The sequence below is a fragment of the Meles meles genome, chromosome X, assembly GCF_922984935.1.
Source record: "Meles meles chromosome X, mMelMel3.1 paternal haplotype, whole genome shotgun sequence".
Classification (NCBI taxonomy): Eukaryota; Metazoa; Chordata; class Mammalia; order Carnivora; family Mustelidae; genus Meles; species Meles meles.
Window position 1 is genome coordinate 15,248,332 of NC_060087.1, and position 22,468 is coordinate 15,270,799.

At 44.3% G+C, this 22,468-nt stretch overlaps 1 protein-coding gene across 3 annotated transcripts in view; it reads right to left on the reverse strand.

Annotated features, from left to right (window-relative positions):
* ADGRG2 (adhesion G protein-coupled receptor G2) overlaps positions 1 to 22,468 on the reverse strand; it is a 137,592-nt gene that overhangs the window by 44,915 nt on the left and 70,209 nt on the right. For all 3 annotated transcript variants that reach the window (XM_045996496.1, XM_045996494.1, XM_045996495.1), the window contains 3 exons: positions 3,261 to 3,296; positions 433 to 471; positions 298 to 321 (listed from right to left, as the gene is read on the reverse strand). In XM_045996496.1, coding sequence (XP_045852452.1) covers positions 298 to 321; positions 433 to 471; positions 3,261 to 3,296 — 99 coding nt within the window. The remainder of the gene's footprint in view (positions 1 to 297; positions 322 to 432; positions 472 to 3,260; positions 3,297 to 22,468) is intronic.

The following is a 22,468-nucleotide window of genomic DNA, read 5'->3' on the forward strand; positions in this document are numbered from 1 at the left end:
AAATGTGCTGGCATTGTGTTGGAAAGCAAGAGAAATAGGGTACTCAGGATGGGATCAGCATTTCTTCTTTTTCACAGAACTGTTAGCGTGGTGGGGGGCTGGCCTCCCTCCAAAAGAATGTTTTCATTTAACCAAGACCTTCAGGGTACTCTCCAGAGTCGACAGATCTGGGGATTTGTTTGATTTGGGGTGTTTTTCCTTCAGCATATTTGAATATGAAAGCCTTCGACACCACTCATTATACTTATATTCATATTAAGGGTTATCCATTTTCACTTGCTTCAGAAAAATTCTTACCATTTAGGCTTGTAGTTTCAACCTCTTTTGTCCCGAGGAGGGGGAGAAACCAATAAAAGGCATAATTAAATCCAAAACTTAACAAATTGGGCTAAAACTAGGTTTGAATTTTTTTCAAAATCTTGCCTGGAGTACCATTGGTGTAGGGCACAAAACCAACAAAAGACGATTCAACTGCAAGAGGAAAAAAACAAAAAATTTTCAAATTAATATTTTGAAACAATTATTTATTGAATTCTACGGAGTTAAAACTTTTGAGATAGAATTATGAAAAGAAGTAAACAACATGCTATCAGACCAATATGAATCTCCAAGCCCCATAATCACTCAGAGACTGTACACTTAACCAGAGAATTGCAGAGAAAGAACCCCAAGAAATGAAATGAGCACAGCTGTCTCATTTTACAGACAAAGAACTTGAGACTCATCCCTCAAAGCCTGCTCCTACCTATGGAATATTACAGAAATAAGTTTTGGAACCACAGCAAAATATGTGATACACCACTTCAAAATTTTTTCAGCCAGAGAATTCAAGAAAACATTTTATACTTTGAATAACTGTCAAACTACAATTATGAAATATATGAGCACATTGGCTCCACTCTTTTAGTAATGCCCGGCACTCTTCCCATTGTGAATTGATTTAAAAAACAAAAAAAAACAAAAAACTTTGCTGTCACTCAGTACAGTACTACCTAACACATTTTCCCGGTAAATATGGCTGCTATTAAGACAATCAAGTTCTAAATTTCCCATGGAGTAAATACACTTACACTAAGAGGTCAATCTACTACACACATTTTGCATGTTTAAGTATTAAAAAGATCCTATGGCCTGACTTCTACAGATACACGGGAAAAGTAAACGCAAACATTTTACAAGTAACACCAGCTCTGCAGGAGGCAGACTGATGTCTTCGGTGGGTAAGGACAGCATTTGGGTGTGTCAAGGCGCTTGGCTGGCCTGTCTTAGACTGCTCATGCGTTGGCTGAAACACACACACCCTGTCTTACATTATTGCTTCCATATTTTGTCATTGACTACATTTTTTTTTAATCACCAAGGGTGTTTCTTAAGAAATAAGACGGTTTCTGAGCAATAAGATTCAAAGTGTGGATATGGAATCCTTTGCTGTTGGGGCAAAACAAAATAACTGGCCAAAGCTGGTTTTTAAGGAATGAGTATCTGCTCCTCTGAAAGGTGATGAGTGGTGAGAAGAGGCCAGTATGCACAACCCCCTGCTGGTCCCTGGATGTGTTATGGCTGTTCCGTTCCAGTTAGTAGTGTGGCTCGCCCCCCCCCACCCCCCCCGCCCCGGAGAACCCAGGACCCAGGCTTTGACTGCAATCAGTGGGTGCCTCCAAATCTCCATATCCTCTGTTTCCATGCAAACAGGATTTTGCTAAGATGTCACCATGATTAAGTCAGATGACGGCTACTGTACTAGGAGAAAAATACAGTGGTTCGTTGCACCCTAGGAACCTAACAGCAAGGGGGCAAATTAGCTCAGTCCAAAAAGCTTGGGCTTTGGAGGCTTGCAGTCCCGGTTTGAATCTTCACCCCGTCCCCTTATCACTCAGAATAATGATCATTATTACTTCTTGAGGGTTTACTCTGGGCCAGGTGGATAGGTCATCTCCTTTCATCTTTATGACTACCTATGAAGCAGAAACTATTATATTCCCCAATTTATAGATCAAGCAACTGAGGCCCAGAAAGGTGAAGAAACTTGCCCAAAGTCACACAGCTAAGCAATGGGGTGTGGAGGGTGGTGTCCAAATTCAAACACAAGTAGTTTGGCTCCACAGAATGTGTGAACATGATCAAGTTTTATCTTCTCCGACCCTCAGTTTCCTCATCTAGAATGTGGATATAGTAATTCCTGTACTGCAAGACTGGAAGCTGAACGAGATGTCTGGAGACTCCTAAGCATGTGGTATGTCCACAAGAAGTAACAGCTATTGTTACGAGTTTCATTTAAATGAGTTAACAGCAGAAGCTCATTTTGACACAACTAAGGACAGAATGTGAATGGACTGGCTCCTTACGGTAAAAGATTGTTCTGCGATATATGGTATACCAGAAAGAACGCAGAAGGAGGCGGCAAAAAAGCCACGTGCTGCCTGTGCCTGATGGGGGCAGGGAGTTGTGTGACCTTGGGTAAGTTACTGGGGCTTCACTATCCCATCGGCTTTCACCGTATGGGGCTAGACCACTTTATCCCTGACTTCCGGTTCTGGTTCCAGCTAGCAGTCTTGAATGTGGGTTCTAGTCCTGGTTCCTGCCAACAGGGTCCTAGTGAAAAATTTCTCTTGATTGCCTTCCCATTCTCAGGAGGGCTAAGCCCTCTTAAGCCCTTCGAAAAGTATTTGTTCAGAAGTGACTGAGGAAGTATATTGAAGAGAACATCTCATGCCTCAAATATACAGGAACACTGGGCAGGTTTATGTTCTTAATATTCTACGGGAGACCTATGAACGAGAATACTAAAAATAACATTGAAGAACTTAAGCAGTCCCCCAAACGAAAACCCACAATTTATTCCTCAGCTTCGTCCATAAATGTGGGGGCACCAATTTGCCTGTCCTCTTGTCTGTGTGCGCTATTGACTTTTCAGGTGCACGTTTAATGACAGAATTAAATCAACCTGCATGGAGAAAAGCAATTTTTCTGTACCTGACCTCATGCCCTATTGCATGAGGAACACTGAGACTGGGGCACCTGGGTGGCTCAGTGGGTTAAAGCCTCTGCCTTCGGCTCAGGTCATGATCCCAGGGTCCTGGGATCGAGCCCCACATCGGGCTCTCTGCTCCACAGGGAGCCTGCTTCCTCCTCTCTCTCTGCCTGCCTCTCTGCCTAGTTGTGATTTCTCTCTGTCAAATAAATAAAATAAAAAAAAAAAAAAAAGGAACACTGAGACTATTTTCCTGAAATTCCCCAAAGCCATGAAGTAACAGTCTTACCAGATGGTGATAACAGACTGGAATTATCGGCATTCTCTGTTGAGGAAAAAAGGTGATTTAAAGTTAGTTTAGTTTGTGCCTGAATTTGTAGATGAACAGCTTTAACAGAAGCGAATGGAAATGAATTGCAAATAGCTGCCAAAAGAGGGCAGCGTATGACTTTGCAATTATTTCCACAGGCTGTCCTCAGCGCTTCTCGACTCCATTCTCTCCAGACCCATCTCTGGTGAAGCAATTCTTCCAATTTAACCTGTGACAGTGTTCTCTCTATTCTGTCATATAATGATTTAGTATATTTGCAACTGAAAATGATGACTGAGAACTTTAGTTGCTGGCTGGTAGTCATTAAAATCTGTAAAAATAAAGGGGCACCCGGATGGTTCAGTCAGTAAAGCGTCGAACTGTTTCCACTCAGGTCATGATCTCAGGGTAGTGGGATCAATCCCAACCCCCTCAGCGGGGAGTCTGCTTAAGATGCTCTCTCTCCCTCTCCCTCTGCTCCTCCCCACTTGGGATCTCCGTCTCTCTAAAACAAAAAAATTTTTAAAAAAATCTTTTTCAAAAAACAATTTGTAAAAGTAAAGGTATAGGAGTGCCTGGGTGGCTCAGTGGGTTAAGCCTCTGCCTTCGGCTCATGTCATGATTCCAGGGTCCTGGGATCAAGCCCCCGGGAGGCTCTCTGCTCAGCAGGGAGGCTGCTTCCCTTCCTCTCTCTCTGCCTGCCTCTCTGCCTGCTTGTGATCTCTGTCTGTCAAATAAATAAATAAAATCTTTAAAAAAAAGGTAAAGGTATATATATGCATAAATGCAACTTCCATTAACTGTGCTTCCTTGTACGCCTATCTGCAAAGCCTTCCCGTTACACCTAACAAGCCGCTACTTCTTTCTTAGGAGTTAAACCCCATCAGATGCCTCTGGGTTTATAAACTACAAAAACCGCTGTTACCTACTTTCAGAGGATGCTCAGATCCCTTAAAAGGAATTCTATTTTTTCCTCTGAAAAACAGCACACACTTACTAGCACAACCTGAGATAAATTACAGATAATAAACAAAAAAGAAAATTAAAACCACCTATAATTTCACCACCCAAATATAAATGACATTAAGATTTTGGCATATATGCTTTGCTCTATGTTTATATGTGTATCTACATACGTATATAGATTTATGGATATATGTGTTTATATGTATGAGAAAGTTCATATCACATCAACGATTTGTATCCCAATTTTTCTCATGACAGTATATCCCGAACATTCTTCTCTATCATTAAACAATTTTCCACAATACTTAACTTGTGGTCACTGTATAGCATTTTAGTGACTGGATGTACCATTAATTTCTACCACAAATTTCATTTTAGTTGTACAGTTTTCCATGATTATCAACAATGTTGTAATAAATACTTTTGGCTAGGGGCACTCGGGTGGCTCAGTTGTAAGCATCTGCCTTCAGCTCAGGTCATGACCCCAGGGTGCTGGGATTGAGCCCCGAATCGGGCTCTCTGCTTGGCGGGGAGTCTGCCTCTCCCTCTCCCACTCGCCCTGCTTGTGTTCCCGCTCTCGCTGTCTCTCTGTGTCAAATAAATAAATAAAATCTTTAAAAAATATATTTTTGGCTAAATTTTTGCAATACATACTTGGCTGCGTCCCTCAGACATTCCTTGATTTTATATGTTAATAAAAAATTTAAAATTTAAAAAAAAAAGAAATTCCTTGATTTGGGCTGCCAAAATACCATACAGAAAACAAACCAATTTATACAGCCCCCTGCAGCCATGAATGCTACTCCCCCGAACTCTCATCCATGTGCGGTACTACCTTGAAAGTTTAATTTTTTTTAATTACAAAGGAAAGATTACTTCTACAGAGGTATCTTGAAATACAATTTTAAAAATAATATGTATGTTTGGGGGATGCTGGAGTGGCTCAGTAGGCTGGGCGTCTGACTCTTGATTTTGGCTCGGACACCATCTCGGAGTTGTGGGATCAAGCCCCACGCCTGCTCAGTAGAGAGACTGCTTGAGATTCTCTCTTTGTCCCTCTGCCCCGTTTGAAAGTGCTCTCGCTAAGAGAAATAAATTGATCTTAAAAAAAAGGGAGGGGGGCGCCTGGGTGGCTCAGTGGGTTAAGTCTCTGTCTTCAGCTCAGGTCATGATCCCAGGGTCCTAGGATCGAGCCCCACATCGGGTTCTCTGCTCAGCAGGAAGCCTGCTTCCCCGCCCCCTCTCTCTGCCTGCCTCTCTGCCTACCTGTGATCTCTGTCAAATAAATAAATGAAATCTTAAAAAAAAAAAAAAGAATACGTATGTTTGGAAACTAAAATTGCACAGTGAAACATACCTGGTAGGCTCCACAAGCCTATTTTTCAAAGTGCTGGTAGGGTATTGGGATCATTAAAAAACAATTCGGCTTAAAAGCAAGACTGATTGAGTGTTCCAGTTCCCAACTGCGCTGCAGCCAAAAAGGCAAATGTATGCAGAATGGTTAGTGTCCCGATGCCCCAATTTAATTGGAAGTGCCTCCTCTCAGTCTCTGTCCTTCAGTATCTCCCTCAGGCTATTTTAATATTCCACCAATTAAAGAGTCAGTCCAGGGGCACCTGGGTGGCTCAGTGGGTTAAAGCCTCTGCCTTCAGCTCGGGTCATGGTCTTGGGATCGAGCCGCACATCAGGCTCTCTGCTCAGCAGAGGAGCCTGCTTCCTCCTCTCTCTCACTGCCTGCCTCTCTGCCTATTTGTGATCTCTGCCTGTCAAATAAATAAATAAAATCTTTAAACAGTCGGTCGAGTTAAAAGGAGCTTAATTTTTTAAATACTCTTGGGAGCACTAAGGGAAAATCACTTGTTCACACCTTAGTATGAATTACCTCCAGTTGGCAGAATTCTTCGGATCGTGTGGTGAAGACCTACCATACTGGGCCATGCTGAAAAGTACTGGGAAGAATCAACATTCAGTATGGGCTCCTCTGAGAATGACACTTACCAGTGTGGGCAGGTGAGGTGGAGTGGGCCGGGAATGTGGGACGGGCCGGGAAGAGCATGAAGGCACTGAGGAAGAGTTTGGTAACAGGAAAGCGGGGTGGAGAGTGATGTCTGAGGCCAGCAGAGGCTTATACTGCTGCCTCTACGATTTTGCCCAGCAGCTGACCATAGCTGCCAATGGTTCCAGCCTCCTTCACTGCCAAGTCCTCTGACCCATAGGCAGAGCTGGCCTCTTCCATCTTGGAAACGTGTAGGGCTCCCAGCAACGATCTACACTGATGAAGGGAGGAAATCTGGCTAATAAAAGCCAGAGACTTTTAAATTGTTTTTGTCCTTTTTTTTTTTGTCCTTATAGCATTTTTTTTCTTCTAGGGGCCTGATTACTTAGTGACTAACATTTTATTCACTTTTTTCTGTCTCTCATTACAATCCTCCACATCACGCCTCCTGGTCCAAAATAGAGACGCCCCCATAGGCCTTGCATTTTCCTGACTATCAGCCTGTTTCTCTTGGGCTCTCTCCTAACTCACTTCCCATTTGTTACGACCAAAGAGGTGGTCGTCATTTCCACTGAGTCATAAACTTGAGCTCCATGCCATTCTTAGGAGACAAAACATTTCCATTGTTACAAGAATTCATAAACAAAGAAAGGAAAAACATTTAAATTTTTCAGATTTTCCTTTGGAAATTTACAAAGAGCACATTTTAAAGCATTATTCATTTATTAAACTCTCAATTTAAGTCAATAAATAAAATTCTTGGGGGCGCCTGGGTGGCTCATCAGTCAAATGTCCCACTTTTGGTATCTGCTCAGGTCATGATCCCAGGGTTGTGGGATCCAGTTGGGGCTCCACGCTCAGTGGGGAGTCTGCTTGAATTTCTTTCTCCCTTGCCCTCTGCTCCTCCCCACCGTGCTCCCTCTCTCTCTTAAATAAATAAATCTTTTTAAAAATTAATAAATAGAATTATTGTGATCTGTCTATAAAATTTACTCAGTATGACTCTAGTGATTTTTTTTTAAAAACAAAGTGCATATATTCCAATTATGATGTCCATGCATGTGCTTACAATGAAAGCCAAAGGCAGGAACTGGAATCTCAAGAAACTGAACCCCTCAAGAGTCTATTACCCTCCGTACCTCCCTGGCACTTTCTTTCCTCAATCCCAATCCCATGAGGCCAAGTGAATGCCTTACTGTCTTTGCCTCTCCAACTCCATATATCCCAGAATCCCTTCATCACTAGGCATCATTTCCATACCTTTTGAGTTCTTGAATTTGATGGTGTTACTGGTAACATCTGCCAAATAATTTAAGATGGAAATCTCAGTGTATTAGCTTCCTGTTGCTGCTGTAACATATTACCATGAGCTTAGCGGTTTAAGACAACACATATGTGTGATGTTAGAGTTCCGTGTTGGGAGTCCAGTATGGGTCTCACCAGATGGAAATCAAGGTATCAATAGGCTGCATTCCTTCCTGGAGGCTCTAGGAGGGACTGAGTCCTGCTTCTCTGCGTCACTCCAGAATTCGGTTCCTTGCAGTTGTAGGACCAAGGTAACTTATTTACTTGCTGGCTGGAAATTGAGAGCCATTCCCAGATTCTAGAAGCTACCCACATTTCTTTGTTCATGCCTCATTCTTCCATCTTCAAAGACAGCAACAGTGGGCTGGAGTGGAAGGGGGAATTCCTTCACCTGGGGCATCCTTCTCACTTCTCTGCCTTCTTCCACTTTTAAGAACTCCCAGGATTAGATCCTGCCCACTCAGGTAATCCCTGATAATCTCACACTACTTAACTTCCGTCACACCTGCAAAGTCCCTTCTGTTATATAAGGTTAAGGTATTTGCAGATCCTAGACATCAGGACAGGGACCTCCTTGAGGAGCCATTATTCTTCCTACCATACTCAGAAATCCAACTGTTCATTATTATTATTATTATTATTATTATAGAAAATATGCATGGCACCTGGGTGGCTCAGGTGGTTAGGCAATTGCCTTTGGCTCGGGTCATGATCCCGGAGTCCTGGGATCAAGTCTTGCATAGGGCTCCCAGCTCCACAGGGAGTCTGCTTCTCCCTCCGACCTTCTCCCCTCTCACGCTCTCTCTCACTGTCTCTCTCTTAAATAAATAAATAAAATCTTTAAAAAAAATAAAAAAAGAAAGAAAGAAAATACGTAGGGCGCCTGGGTGGCTCAGTCATTAAGCACCTGCCATGATCCCAGGGTCCTGGGATGGAGCCCCACATTGAGCTTCCTGCTCAGCAGGAAGCCTGCTTCTCCCTCTCCCACTCCCCCTGCTTGTGTTCCCTCTCTTGCTGTCTCTCTCTCTGTGTCAAATAAATAAATAAAATCTTTTTTAAAAAGAAAGTATGAGGGGCGCCTGGGTGGCTCAGTGGGTTAAGCCTCTGCCTTCGGCTCAGGTCATGGTCTCAGGGTCCTGGGATGGAGCCCCGCATCGGGCTCTCTGCTCAGCAGGGAGCCTGCTTCCCCCTCTCTCTCTGCCTGCCTCTCTGCCTACTTGTGATCTCTCTGCCAAGTAAGTAAAATCTTTAAAAAAAAAAAAGAAAGAAAGAAAGTATGAGCTGCAAGAAAACACCCTCTATGGGGGGGAAAAAAAATCCCCCAGGGGTTAAGTGAAGGGCCTGGAAACTGAGAGTTCATCTCAGCGGTAGAGCGGAGTGTATAAATCATGCGCTCACTCTTGGATCCTTACCCCTGACTCCTCCCTTCCCCCCAATTCCCACCTCCAAGTACTCTTTCCCCGTAACATGGGGCTATTGCAAGGGACTAAAGAGAGATGGTGTCCATGTGATAAGCAGTGGCTGGTGCTTCCTATGAGCCAGCCTTAATGCCTCAATATGCATTTATTATTTAATGAGCCTACAACTCCGTGAGATATGTGAATTCATCACCATCAGTCCATTTGAGTGCTGGAGAAACAGTCTGGGCAAGGTGTCCTGGGCCCCTTCAGTAACTCACTGTACAGCTGACATTTGAACGCAGCCAGTCCAATCTCAGAGCCAACGCTGCATCTCTATTCTATCCTGCTTCCAAACACAAACTCTCTTGACCATAAATTAGTATATAAATGTAGGGTATTATTAATATTCCCTAATTGCTCTCTTATCTGTCCCTTCTTCCCATGGTTGTTGTCCCCTTCTAAGCCCAGGCCTTGGTCACCTCATATGTGAGTAAAATATTAGAACTCCAGAATCTTCTCATTGGAAAGGATCTTTAATGTTCTTTACATTCACCTTCTGGCCCATTGCAGTAATCCATTCAACACATGCATCCCACTGGCTCACGATTCCAGTTTAGCTGCCAGGCAAGCTCTATCCCACTGGCCAGGCAAGTGGAAATCACACTAAATTTTTTGAAAGTTTGCATTACTTACCAACATTTAGAAATCAGGTGATTTCAAATGAAATTCCAAATTTTCACCTCTTCCAAATTGGGAGTTTTAGAAGATAACCTCCTTGGGTCAGCCCTCTGACCCCTTAGCGCATGCTCTGGCCACAAAAGTCAGTGAAGGTGGCTCTCTCCTTTTTATCTTAAGGTTTATTCCTTGACTACACCACTCACTGCCACTTGTCGGACACACACCATTGGGCACTGTTATTTAACTTTTCTACTGTGTATCTCATTTTCCCAACTAGACGCTAAACGGCTTGATGCTTTATTATTCTCTAGGAATCCGACAGTCCAGGGCCCTGAATCTGGTAGATGGTCAAAAATATTTTGGGACTGGGGCACCTGGGTGGCTCAGTCACTGGAGCATCTGCTAGAGTCGGGCTCTCTGCTCGGCGGGGAGTCTGCTTCTCCCTCTGACTCTCCCCGTCTCTCTCAAATAAATAAAATCTTTTAAAAAAATATTTAGAGACTGACTGATGACATCATTACGGAATCTCCATCAGTCAGGGATCAGTCTGGAACCCATGAGTGGTAGGCAGCACAACAACAGGGATTTAACATGAATAGTGCAAGGAGTCAGGACCCTGGGGTATAAGGCACAGCAGAGGAAAGACAGGGAATGGATCTGAGAGCCATGAGGCAGAGTCTATGAAGGAAAGACTTGAAAGTATTTCTTGGACAATTATTATTCAGAATCTGAAGTTTGGAGTAGTAATCATAATTACCAATCACAGCAGACAGATCTTACAAATGTGTGCTAAAATGGCCATTCAAATACATATCATGAACAACATAAAAAATTCAATGACCCTGAGCTTTCACTGCCTACAACAATGACCTCAGTTACATACCCTTTATTGGCTTTTCTGTTTCTTCTAATGCCTTCTTCCTGTTCCTTCACTCCTGATTCCTGAAATCACCTTCCCAGCAAACAACCTGCATGCAAGCCAGGCGAGGTCACGGCTGACCGTTTCTGTGTTTTCATTTTTCTGCCCATTCTTGAATGCCATGGGGGCCCGTACAACTTAAAATGGGAGGCGGCTACTTGTCTCAGACCTGTGACTACAGGAACACGAATGAAGATTTCCTTCCAACACATGCGCCCCAAGTTGAATGGGAAAGATTAAGGCTTAATCTCTGATTAGTGCATCTGAAACAGATACGACCAGCCCCCCTCTTGCAGGAATATTCTAAATCCAGCTGAAACTTGTAATCTGGTGGCCGTCCTTCCTCAGATTGAATTACTATTCCATAGAGAGATGATTCAAAACTAGGCGCCACGCCTAGGCACTCCTATATGGGAACCCCAAACAACACAATATTGTTTTGTTATTACATTGGCTCTTCAGGGCTTGGAACAACAGATACTCTTCCAAGAACTGTATTTTCAGATTTTACTACATAACCAACAAAATGAACGAAAACATTTCTCCTCTGGCACAGCCCGAAGTGTTTACTCGAGCTGTGACCATCTCACGTCACGCTGCTCAGTAAGATCTCTGACATAACGATTTATTATTTATTAAACGATTTATTTATTAATCGATTTATTAAACGATTTATTAACCGATTTATTTATTTATTTATTTAAATATATTTATTTAAATATTAAAATTAAATATTAAAAATATTTATTAAACGATTAATAATGACATCATTAGAGAAAACTTCAGCTGCGAGCTGACGGAACTTCCCAAAGTGCAAACAATCAGCAGTTCTTGGTGGGCCTTGGCCTTTAGTGAAGCTTTTGAGACGGACAGTACACCCTTGCTTCTTCACGGAGTCTCCCCACATTCCCATGGAACAGATGACCTTCTAGCCAGACCTCATCTCCTCTGACTCTCCCCTCATTCAGCCACAGAGCGCTCCCTGCTATTCTGCCAACACACCGGCCATATCCGCACTTCGCACTTACTGTTCCCTCTGCCTGGAACACTTGTCCTCCCAGGAGCCCCCTGGTTTGTGCCCTGGTGCTTTCTTGGAATGGTGCTCATCAGCTTCGCTGAGAAGCTGATCCAGACCACTCAATTTAAAATCCCCACATTTTTCCCCGTTTGCCTGACCCTTTTGATCTCTTTCTTTTTCCATCTAACGAGTATGTACACATTTATGTATGTGTGTGTTTTTGTATTTGTACACACTCACATAGGCGGCGCGAAGAGTGGGCATCTCCTAATATTTTGTGCTCTAGACCCTTCACTTGCCTCATTGTAGTCCCAGCCCTGTATAATTGGTTAAGACTTTTTTTTTAGCCTCCGAAAGCCAGTGTTCACTCCCCTGGGGGCAACACTGTAACGGGAGAGAATGCCTGTTCAACGCTTATCTCCACTCATTCCCAGGAGAGATGCGGCTTAAGGAAAGCAACATTTGCTTGGCTGCCCTTCTCCTCCCTGATTCCCACTCCCACCTAGGGTAATTCTACTGTGAGCAGTTGACATACTCTTTTGCACCAAAGCACCTGTCATTTATGGGTTAGCAAGAGTTTCTTGTAGTTTTAAGTGCAGAAGCACCTGGAAATGTAGGGTCGGGGCGCTACTGGCTAGGGTACAGTTTTTTCTAGTCTCCTCTAAATTTTTTTTTTTTTTATGATTTTGCTTATTTATTTGACGGGGGTGTGGGGTGGTGAGAGAGCACACGCGGCGGGAACAGCAGAGGGAGAGGGAGCAGACTCCCTGCTGAGCAGGGACACCACCCACCCCCCGGACTCGAGACTCAATCCCAGGACCCTGAGATCACGACCCAAGCCAAAGGAAGATGCTTAACCAACTGAGCCATCCAGGTGCCCCAGTCTCCTTTATTTAGATCACACCACTCTATGCCAGCTCACAATTGAGCAGCGATCCACTTAGCATCTTAGTTTACATTCTCTGGGGGTACAGAGGCTAAAATAAGGATTTGGGTGCAAAACAGCCTCCCCACTCTCCCTAGCCCCTACCACAGAACAATATGTATTGTTTTATACGGCTCTGAAATAAACACGGCGGCCGGAGGAGGCTGCTGCAGGAGACTAGCCAGGCAGGACGCGATGAGGACCCGAACCTGTGCTCGGGAAGCTGGCATGAAAAGAGGTTCAACAGACATTCTAAGGTAAGACGAGAGGATGGGCGCGTTCCCCTGGATGTCGGGGTGTGGGGGAAACAGGAGTCAACCCCAGCAGTCCATGTGACATTGCCCTGAATCCCTCAAGTGTGGTAAGTAGGTCACGAACGAACATAGACTGTGAAGCCCAGACAACCTAAGTCCAAAGCCACCACTTGTTAATTCCGCACAACTTTTGTAATCTATCACGACGTAACTCTGGACATCATGAACCCACCCTCACTTCAGCTTCCCCTCTGGAAAACAGGGATGACAATAATCACAATAGGACATACTTCATCGGTATGTATGAGGAGAGCACACAGAAAACCCTGCTCATGTCTGTAATTAACAGGATTGTGCTCTCTGTTCCTCGTTTTCCTAGTGACCTTTCTAAAAATGGTTTCTCTCTTCTATTGAGCAAGAGCTCCACTTTACTTTCTTTCCGTTTTCTACCCTTTGCTTCTGATTATCGAATACCCTTGGAATCTCTTTGAAATGTAAGGAAAGAAGCAGAAGTCAAAGGGTTTCAGGAGATCAGGAGACTGTATCTTCAGTTTCTTAAGTTCTTTTTTTTTTTTCTTAAAGATTTTATTTATTTGACAGAGAGAGATCACAAGTTGGCAGAGAGGCAGGCATAGAGAAGGGGAAGCAGGCTCCCCGCTGAGCAGAGAGCCCGATGCGGGGCTCAATCCCAGGACCCCAAGATCATGACCTGAGCCGAAGGCAGACGCTTTAACCCACTGAGCCACCCAGGCGCCCCAGTTTCTTAAGTTCTTGCACAAAGTCTAGCCGCCACACAGTTTCAGGCCCAAAGTGAAGGGCACGTCCAATCATGATGTTATTAGAGTGCCCTCTAGTGGGATGCACGGTCTCCCCAGGGGTCACAGACAGGCTTCTAAAAATTAACATTAGTTTCTTTTCTAATTATAATAATAATGTGGGTTTATGTGGAGAAAATCCTAAACCACAGAAAAGTGGAAAGAAAAACTTCTTACAAATACTCATACTCTTTCTACTCAAAGATAATGTTGGCTGGCTGTAAGGCTCTTCGGAATATCTTCGGGCCAGCTGCAGAACAGAAACAATTAAATAGAGCCTTGGGAGATGTTAGCATCAGGTTTTACTTAGAACTATTAACAGATACAAAATGGAGCTCGTTAGCGTTCCAGTATGTGCGGTGTCTCAGTAATGGAGCATCATGGCGAGGCTAAGCTGCAATTCTCAGAATTCCCTTTTCTGGGGGCGCCTGGGTGGCTCAGTGGGTTAAGCCGCTGCCTTCGGCTCAGGTCGTGATCTCAGAGTCCTGGGATCGAGTCCCGCATCGGGCTCTCTGCTCAGCAGGGAGCCTGCTTCCCTCTCACTCTCTCTGTCTGCCTCTCTGCCTACTTGTGATCTCTCTCTGTCAAATAAATAAATAAAATCTTTAAAAAAAAAAAAAAGAATTCCCTTTTCTGTAGGTTTCTGGAGAGCGTAGTTCCTGAGAGAGCTTCCTGTGGGACATGTGGAAAGAAGCGGAGCAGCAGGTGCCTCCCTTCATCCCTGTGAGGGCGCTGCCGGCCTGCAACTGCTCCCGCCGCCCCCCGCCCCCCACATCCGCTTCGGCTTGACTCCCGGGTGGGGTGGACATTTAATTTTGTATTAAGGGCCCAGCTTCTGCAGGACAACCATACCACCAAGGTCACAGGTAACAAGTACAGATGTGAGTTTCAGTCTGTTTCATGGCTACGACTCACGCCCGTGGGTTCCAACCTGTTCCCGTTGTCACCCTTCTTCCTGCCTCCCTGCTGCCCACCCATCATACATGGCAAGTTCTGGCACCAGATGTGAAGACAACAGCTTTACAGAGGCCGCTCAGCCAGCTCCCGCGGTTATACAAGGTCAAATCCCTGCGACAAATTCCTCAGAGAGAGAGAGTGTGTGTGTGTGTGTGTGTGTGTGTGTGTGTGTGTGTGTCCCTCCGTGGTGACTCTCCTCCTGTGACTGAACCCTGACTTACTCCGTATGAAGGAGAAAAATTCCGAAGCAATTAGAACAAGTGGTCTAAGCTGCACTGTTCACTACCATAGCCACTAGCCACACGTGGTTACTTAAATTTACGTTAATTCAAGTTAAATGAAATTAAAATCCAGTTCCTCAGTCATGTTTCAAGTGCTCAACAGCCCCATGGCGTTGGTGGTTACTGTATGGGGCAGCACAAATACAGAACCCTGCCATTGCTGAAAAATCTCCATCACTGTGTTGGTCTCCAGGGATACGGGCCGGTACTCACAGAGTCCCCACACGGTGTTAGATGCATTACAGGCATCTCCGCAGGCATCACCTCCTTTAATCTGCGAGTCATTCTTTTTTATTTTTAAGACTATTTATTGGGGCGCCTGGGTGGCTCAGGGGTTGAGCCTCTGCCTTTGGCTCGGGTCATGATCTCGGGGTCCTGGGATCGAGTCCCGCGTCGGGCTCTCTGCTCGGCGGAGGGCCTGCTTCCCCCCCCCCCGCCTGCTTGTGATCTCTCTCTCTGTCACATAAATAAATAAAATATTTTTTAAAAAATCTTTTAAGATCTTATTTATTTATGTGACAGAGAGAGATCGCAAGTAGGCAGAGTGGCAGGGAGAGGCACAGAGAGGGGGGAAGCAGGCTCCCTGCTGAGCAGAGAGCCCGATGCAGGGCTCGATCCCAGGACCCTGAGATCATGACCGAGCCGAAGGCAGAGGCTTAACCCACTGAGCCACCCAGGCGCCCCATCTGTGAGTCATTCTTGAGAGATACTGCTACTTTATAGATTAGGAGATTGAACCACAGTGAGTAAATACCGTGTTAGAGTCAGAGTTAATAAATGGTACAGGTAAGATCTGACCCCAGAAAATCCAGAACTGTAGTTTTCACCATATGCCAAACTGTGAAAGTCCCAGTGGCCCAGGTTGGCGCAAAGTCAGTGGATGGCTCCGGTGGGCCTCCCGCACTCAAAGGACTCTCTCGTGATTGGATGAGGAGCCTCTCAGTAGCGACCATCACAGCCTCCCCCAGCTTGGACTTGGGTTCTTAAATGATCTCAAGAAAGAAGGGGCACCTGGGTGGTTCAGTCGGTTAAGCGTCTGCCATCAACTCAGGTCAGGATCTCAGGGTCTTGGATCAAGCCCCACGTCGGGCTCCCTGCTCAGTGGGGAGTCTGCTTCTCCCTCTCATTCTTCCTCTCTCTCTCTCTCAAATAAATAAAAAAAAAAAAAAAGAAATTATGAAAGAAGAGATGCCTACCCTACTCCACCCCACCTTCCAATGGCAGAACGAGATGTACCAACAACCCTGGCGAGCAGGGTCACAGATGTATTAGTTAAGGTAAGGCAAACTGCTGCAATAATTAAATTCTAAAATCTCAGGGGCTCAAAAAAATAGAAGTTTCTTTTCCATGTGTAAAGTCCAATCGGCCACCTAGAGTAGAGAGAAGGGTCGGGCAGAGAGGGGGCCATCTACTCCATGCAGTCGTTGAGGGGCCCAGGAAGACAGAGGCACTGCCATGTTCAACGTGAAAATTCCAAGTCTGCTCTGGAGAGCAATATCCAGCCGGCAAACAGGGGAAGGGAGAGTGAGGAAAATCGGGTGGGAGAGTTTTATGGCTAAGCCTGGGAGTGGCAAACATTGTTTCTGCCCACACCTATTAACCAGAACTCATGGCAAGGGAGGCTGGGTGATGGAGTCTAGCTGTGCGGTAAGGGAGAAAAAAAATTAAAGTTTGGTGAGCTGCCAGCCAGTCTCTGCCCCATCGATTTAATTTGAGTGCTGTGGAGTAATTCATATCCATTAAACTAACGATGGGACAAAATTAATGCTAAAATCACTCTCCCCAACCACTATTTTCTTTTCCTTTGCCATGATATTGACAAGTCAAAAGTCAAGGAATCAAGAGGAATTGGAGGAGGAGGAGTCCCTGCCACTCTGCAGCTAAATCAATGAATTCCTTTCTTTGTGCCTCGCCTCCCTAGTTTTGCTCCCAACGAACCTCCGTATGACGATTTTTTCATCACACTCAAGAGCAGGACTCCCACATGACGAATCATTTCTGTAAACAGCTATGTACTAGTAAAAGCCGCCAACAAGGGCCGGAAGTATGGATATTCCTGTTGTAGCCTAAGTTAGAAAAGCTGCATTTGGGGGTCACCTGGGTAGCTTAGTTGGTGGAGCATGCAACTCTTGATCTCCAGATCGTGAGTTCAAGTCCCATGTTGGGCAGAGAGATTACTTAAGGAAATTTTTTTAAAAATCAAAGAAAAAAAGAGTTGTATTTTTGAGTTGCCTCTATTTTGAGGCTATGTAAACCTTACCCTTTGCTGTAGCACTCCTGGGTAGAAATCTCTCAGCAGGGCTTTTGGCCTGGTACATTAATGGCTCGTGTTCTAATGTCCTCACCATATATTTTCTGTGGCTTGTCATGAGCTTTGAAAGACTGATTTGGCGGTAATCTCCTCCCTCTGAATAAAGTGCCAATGTTCCTTTATTTCCAATGGATGAATGAGCATGCCTCCTTAACCAAGCTTTAAATGTGATTAAGAGACTGGGCTCCTGGGACACGTGGGTGGCTCAGTCATTAAGAATCTGCCTTTAGCTCAGGGCATGATCTCAGGTGCATGGGATCGAGTCCCGAATCGGGCTCCCTTCTCAACAGGAAGCCTGCTTCTCCCTCACTGTCTCCCTGCCACTCCCCCTCCTTGTGCTCACTCGCTCTGTGTGTCAAATAAATAAATTAATTAAATCTTAAAAAGAAGAGAGAGGCAGAGAGAGACTGGGCTCTTGAGGGCGATTTAATTGAGTTCAAACCCTGGCTCTGCCTTAAAGAGCAGTTTTTAACATTTCCCTGCTTGTATTTGTGCATCGGTAAAATGGGGGTGATTACTTTGCATAAAGTCACATTTATAAAGTATTTTATCATAGTTCAGCAATAAATCGTAATTCTTACTAATACAGATTTTATGATTCTGATGCTCTTGGATAAAGTTCACTTTTATGTAACTTTTATGTAATAATCTAGTTGGGCTTTTTTCCCCTTAATGCAAACAACAGATCAATAACTCACAGAGGGGAACTTAAAAAATCATGAAGTTGGGTTGAGCCTCCAACTCTTGATTTTGGCTCAGGTCATGATCTCAGGGTCATGGAATAGACACAGAGTCGGGCTCTGTGCTCATCACAGTCTGCTTCTCCTTCTTCTTCTGCCCCTCCCCAACCTGGTTCTCTTTCTCAAATAAATAAATAAAATCTTTTTTTTTTTTTTAATCGTGAAGCTGGTTTTTGTCCAAAATTTGCACATATATGATTTCCACCTAACCATAAAACATTCTTATCTATTCACTAATGCTTAATTAGTGGGACTATCTATTATAACACTGTCAACTTTCCATAGCTTAGGACCATAGGAAGACATCTTCTAGAAAGATCATGGGGTTCCATCTCTGTATTACGTGTCAGGAAACAGAAGTTCATAGAAACCCATCTCAGAGGTGAAGGAGACTTGAAGAACGACGTAGTACAATTTTGTAAATCTAGAAACCTGGCCTAGGTAGTCACTTGGACTATATAAAATTATTTCAAAAAGTGTTTACTTATCCATAATAGGCCGCATGAGAAAAACAGAGTGTGATTCTTTTCAAAAATTATATCCATATTGCTTGTCTACTGCTGATCACAAAAACTGGATACGATTATATGTCTTTGCTCAACACAAAAATGGGGGAAAATTTTTTTTTTCTTTTATTTATTTGTCAGAGCGTGAGTGAGAAGTAGCAGGGGGAGTGGCAGGCGGAGGGAGAAGCAAGTTCCCCACGAGAGCAGGGAGCCTGATGCAGGACTCGATCCCAGGACCCTGGAATCCTGACCTGAGCTGAAGGCAGATGCTTAACCAACTGAACCACCAATGCAACCCAAAAATTTCTCTCTTAAATAAATCACTTGAAAGATAGTATCTTTTAGGAGTTGGGAATTCATTGGAAGAAAAGAATTACAAAATATATCATGGGTAAGGAAAAGACTAGAAACCAAACTAGTTTATCCCCTGCAGGCTGTAAGTGAGGAAGCAAGCTCAGAAACATGAAGGGATTTGTCCAAAGTTTATTCTTGTTACAATTATTTTTAATGATTTATTCATTTTATTTGAGAGAGAGAGCATGCGCAGGAGGGGCAGAGGGAGTTTTAAGCACACTACACGCTGAGCGTGGAGCACAATGCAGGGCTTGACCTCAAGACACCAAGATCACGACCTAAGCAGAAATGAGGAGTCTGACACCTAACTGACTGTGCCACCCAGGCACCACCATTTGTTACGATTTTTTAAGGCCTAGTGTGCATGCCAGGGACTGGAGTTACCGCAGAGAATAACGAAAAGCCCCTGGCCTCAAACAGAGTTTACATTCTAGTGATGTTATGCAACTCGCTTGAAAGTTTTAAAATTCTACTTCGAAAACATCCTATAACTGAAAATTTTTCGCTAATTCAAATACATCCTCTCCTGTCTGCCCACTAAAACCCAGAATGTTAGACTTTACTGTGGATCCAAATCAGTGTCATAACAAGTCATGTATTATATTAGGAGAAAGACGATATAGGTGTAATGCAACACAGTATAGTAAGAGCCACGTGCTCAGTTCTTAACGCATTCAATTAGTGAGATAATTATAAGCAATTCTGATTTATTCACCAAAGCAAGACTATTGCCCATTTCATGTTTTCCACTTCTCTCTTCTTTAACAAAATTTTACACTATTATGAATACTACAACAACAAGAGAGTAACTTCTCCTTTCAGCTTTGTGTACTCCTAAAAGAAAATAACGCAATTGCCACAGACGTCACCGCAAAAGCATCTGCGATTTATACTGATGCTTTTTGACAGCACTGTGACCTTATGAACACAAGACTTCTTGCCAAGATCAACGTGTTTCTTACGATTTCCTTGAGTAAGGATACGCCTGCATCAAGGTACATTTCAACAGTGTGTTTTTTTAAAAAAATATTTTATTTATTTATTTGACAGAGACACTGAAAGAGAGAGAACACAAGCAGGGTAAGTGGGGGAGGGTGGAGGCCTCCCGCTGAGCAGGGAGCCGGATACAGGGCTTGATCCCAGGACCCTGGGATCGTGACCTGAGCCAAAGACAGATGCTTAACCAACTGAGCCACCCAGGCGCCCACAACAGCATGTTCTCTTGGACGATCAACTTACTCCCTAATAGACTAAATCAGTGAAGCTACTGCTTTTACTCTTCAGATCTCCCTCAATCTTTATCTGGTCTTTTGGCGGTACAAATCCACCTCAGGATAAATGAATATGGCTCAGTTTCAGTCCAAGTTGCCGAAAAACCATTTTCAACAGCTTCAGGGACTCAACACCGAGGAAGTGGTTAAGGACACAAGTTCTAGAATCCCACCACCTCCACTTTCCAGCTGTGTGAACCTGGCAGTAACTCAAACTGTGCAAAGCCTCAGTTCCGTCATCGAGGAAATAAGGGATCAACATTTGACTGTTGCTACTGACCCATTAAGGTAACATATGAAGCATTTATAGCGACATGACAGGTAGCCTGACTGACCCTTAAACATGGTTTGGAGCTGAGTGGGTCCACTTACACACGGGTGCCTTCAATAAATAGAGGCCAGTACTGCAAGTGTATTTTCTCTTCCTTATGATTTGTCTCTTTAAATATTTTATTTATTTATTTGTCAGAGAGAGAGGAGAGAACAAGCATGGGGAGTGGCAGACAGGAGGGGCAGGCTTCCCACCGAGCAGGGAGCCCAATGCAGGACTGGATCCCAGGACTCCGGGACCATGACCTGAGCCAAAGACAGACGCTTAACTGACTGAGCCACCCAGGGGTCCCCCCTTATGATTTTCTTAATAATATTTTCCTTTCTCTAGCTTATTTTATCATAAAAATGGAGTGGATAATGTATGTAACATACAAAATATGCATTGATCGACTATGTATGTGATTGGTAAGGCTTCTGGTCAAAGTAGGCTATTAGTAGTGAAGCTTCTGGGTAGTCAAAATTATAGTGCATTTTTGACTGTGCAGGAGTCAAGTACCCCTAAACCCCTTTTTTTCAAGAATGAACTGTAAACCTTTGTAAAGTTAACTCTTTTATTCATTAGAATGCTTTCTGAGGCAAGTCAGAGAATACCTGTTTCAAAGTATCATAAACATTAAGGACATCCACTGAGCCCACTTAACAAGAAATCCAAAATCGGACAGTTCTAGGAGTGGTCCCACAGCTCGGGGAGACCCAGGTCCTTTCCTTCTTTCTTTTTTTTTTTTTTAAAGATCTTATTTATGTGACAGAGAGAGACACAGCGAGAGAGAGAACACAAGCAGGGGGCAAGAGGGAGAAAGAGAAGCAGGCTTCCTGCTGAGCAGGGAGCCCAATGCAGGGCTCGATCCCAGGACCCTGAGATCATGACCTGAGCTGAAGGCAGGCGCTTAATGACTGAGCCCCCCAGCCACCCCCCCCCCCCAAGTCCTTTCAGTCCTTCCGTTCTTTCCTCCTCAGCATACTGTTCATTCAGGGACTCAATGCCTTCAAAATCTCAGGTTATCCCCATTTTCCACTGGTACTCGCTACCTCCTTTCAGTGTTTTTAAGATGGCTACCACTGTTCCGGGCATCAAATCCAGAGATAAAAATGTCGAGATATGGCACTATGCAGCAGAACTTTCTGCCATGATGGAAATATTCTACAGCTGTACTGTCCAGTCCAGCAACCACTAGCCCCCTGTGACCACTGAGCACTTCAAATGCGGCCAGTGTGACTGAGGAACTGAATTTTTCATTTCATTTTAATTAATTTAACAGCCACATGTGCCACCTAGTGCGATCACATGGGACAGTGCGGGTCCAGAGGAAGAAGAACTGTTTCTCCTTGAGTCTCACCTGAAGAGTGGAGAAATTTTTCCTAAAAGTCCCCCAGCAGCTTTTCCCGTGTGTCTTTATTGGTCAAAAGGGAGTCACGTGGCCGCTCTTAAATCAAACTGGCAGGGAACAGCATTTCCATAGTTGGCTTAGAATAATCAGGATTTACTCCTGAGTCACGTGGAGAGGGGTAAGCACCCTAGGAAGCCAGGGCTTGGCCAAACAAGTAAAAGGCAAGGAATGGTTGTCATATAAATGATCGGTAATGTGCTGCACCACTTCTGCTGGGTCTAGATCGGGCATCTGTAAACTACAGCCCATGGGCCAAAGCCTGCCCTCCAACCCACTCGGTAGTAGAAGCTGTATTGGTGCCAAGCCACGCCTATTTACATATTGCCTATGGCCGCTTTGCCTACCCCAACGGAGCTGAGTAGTTGCCGCAGAGACTGTGTATGGCCGGTGAATCCAAAAATATTTATTACCTGGCTCTTCGTGGAAAATGTTTGCCAACCCCTGCTCCAAAAAGACATTCCTTATGATTAAAATCACCATTGTTAAGGATCTTGGCTACAACAGAGTCAAATGGCCAAAAGCAAGCACATTGTACGGGCTGGGATAGAGGACAGAGTTCTGGTGAGCTGCATTCAGGAGCTTGATACTGTACCTTGCTGAGTAACTTTGAAAGTTACTCCATTGCTTTAAGCTTCAATCTTCTCATCAGCAAAGTGGGGGATAATACAACGTTCTTTGCCTACCCAGCGGGGACACAGGGAGATGATCTACGCGCAGGCGCTCTGTACGCCAGGAAGACCTACACAAATATCCAGGTGGGTTGCTGCTGT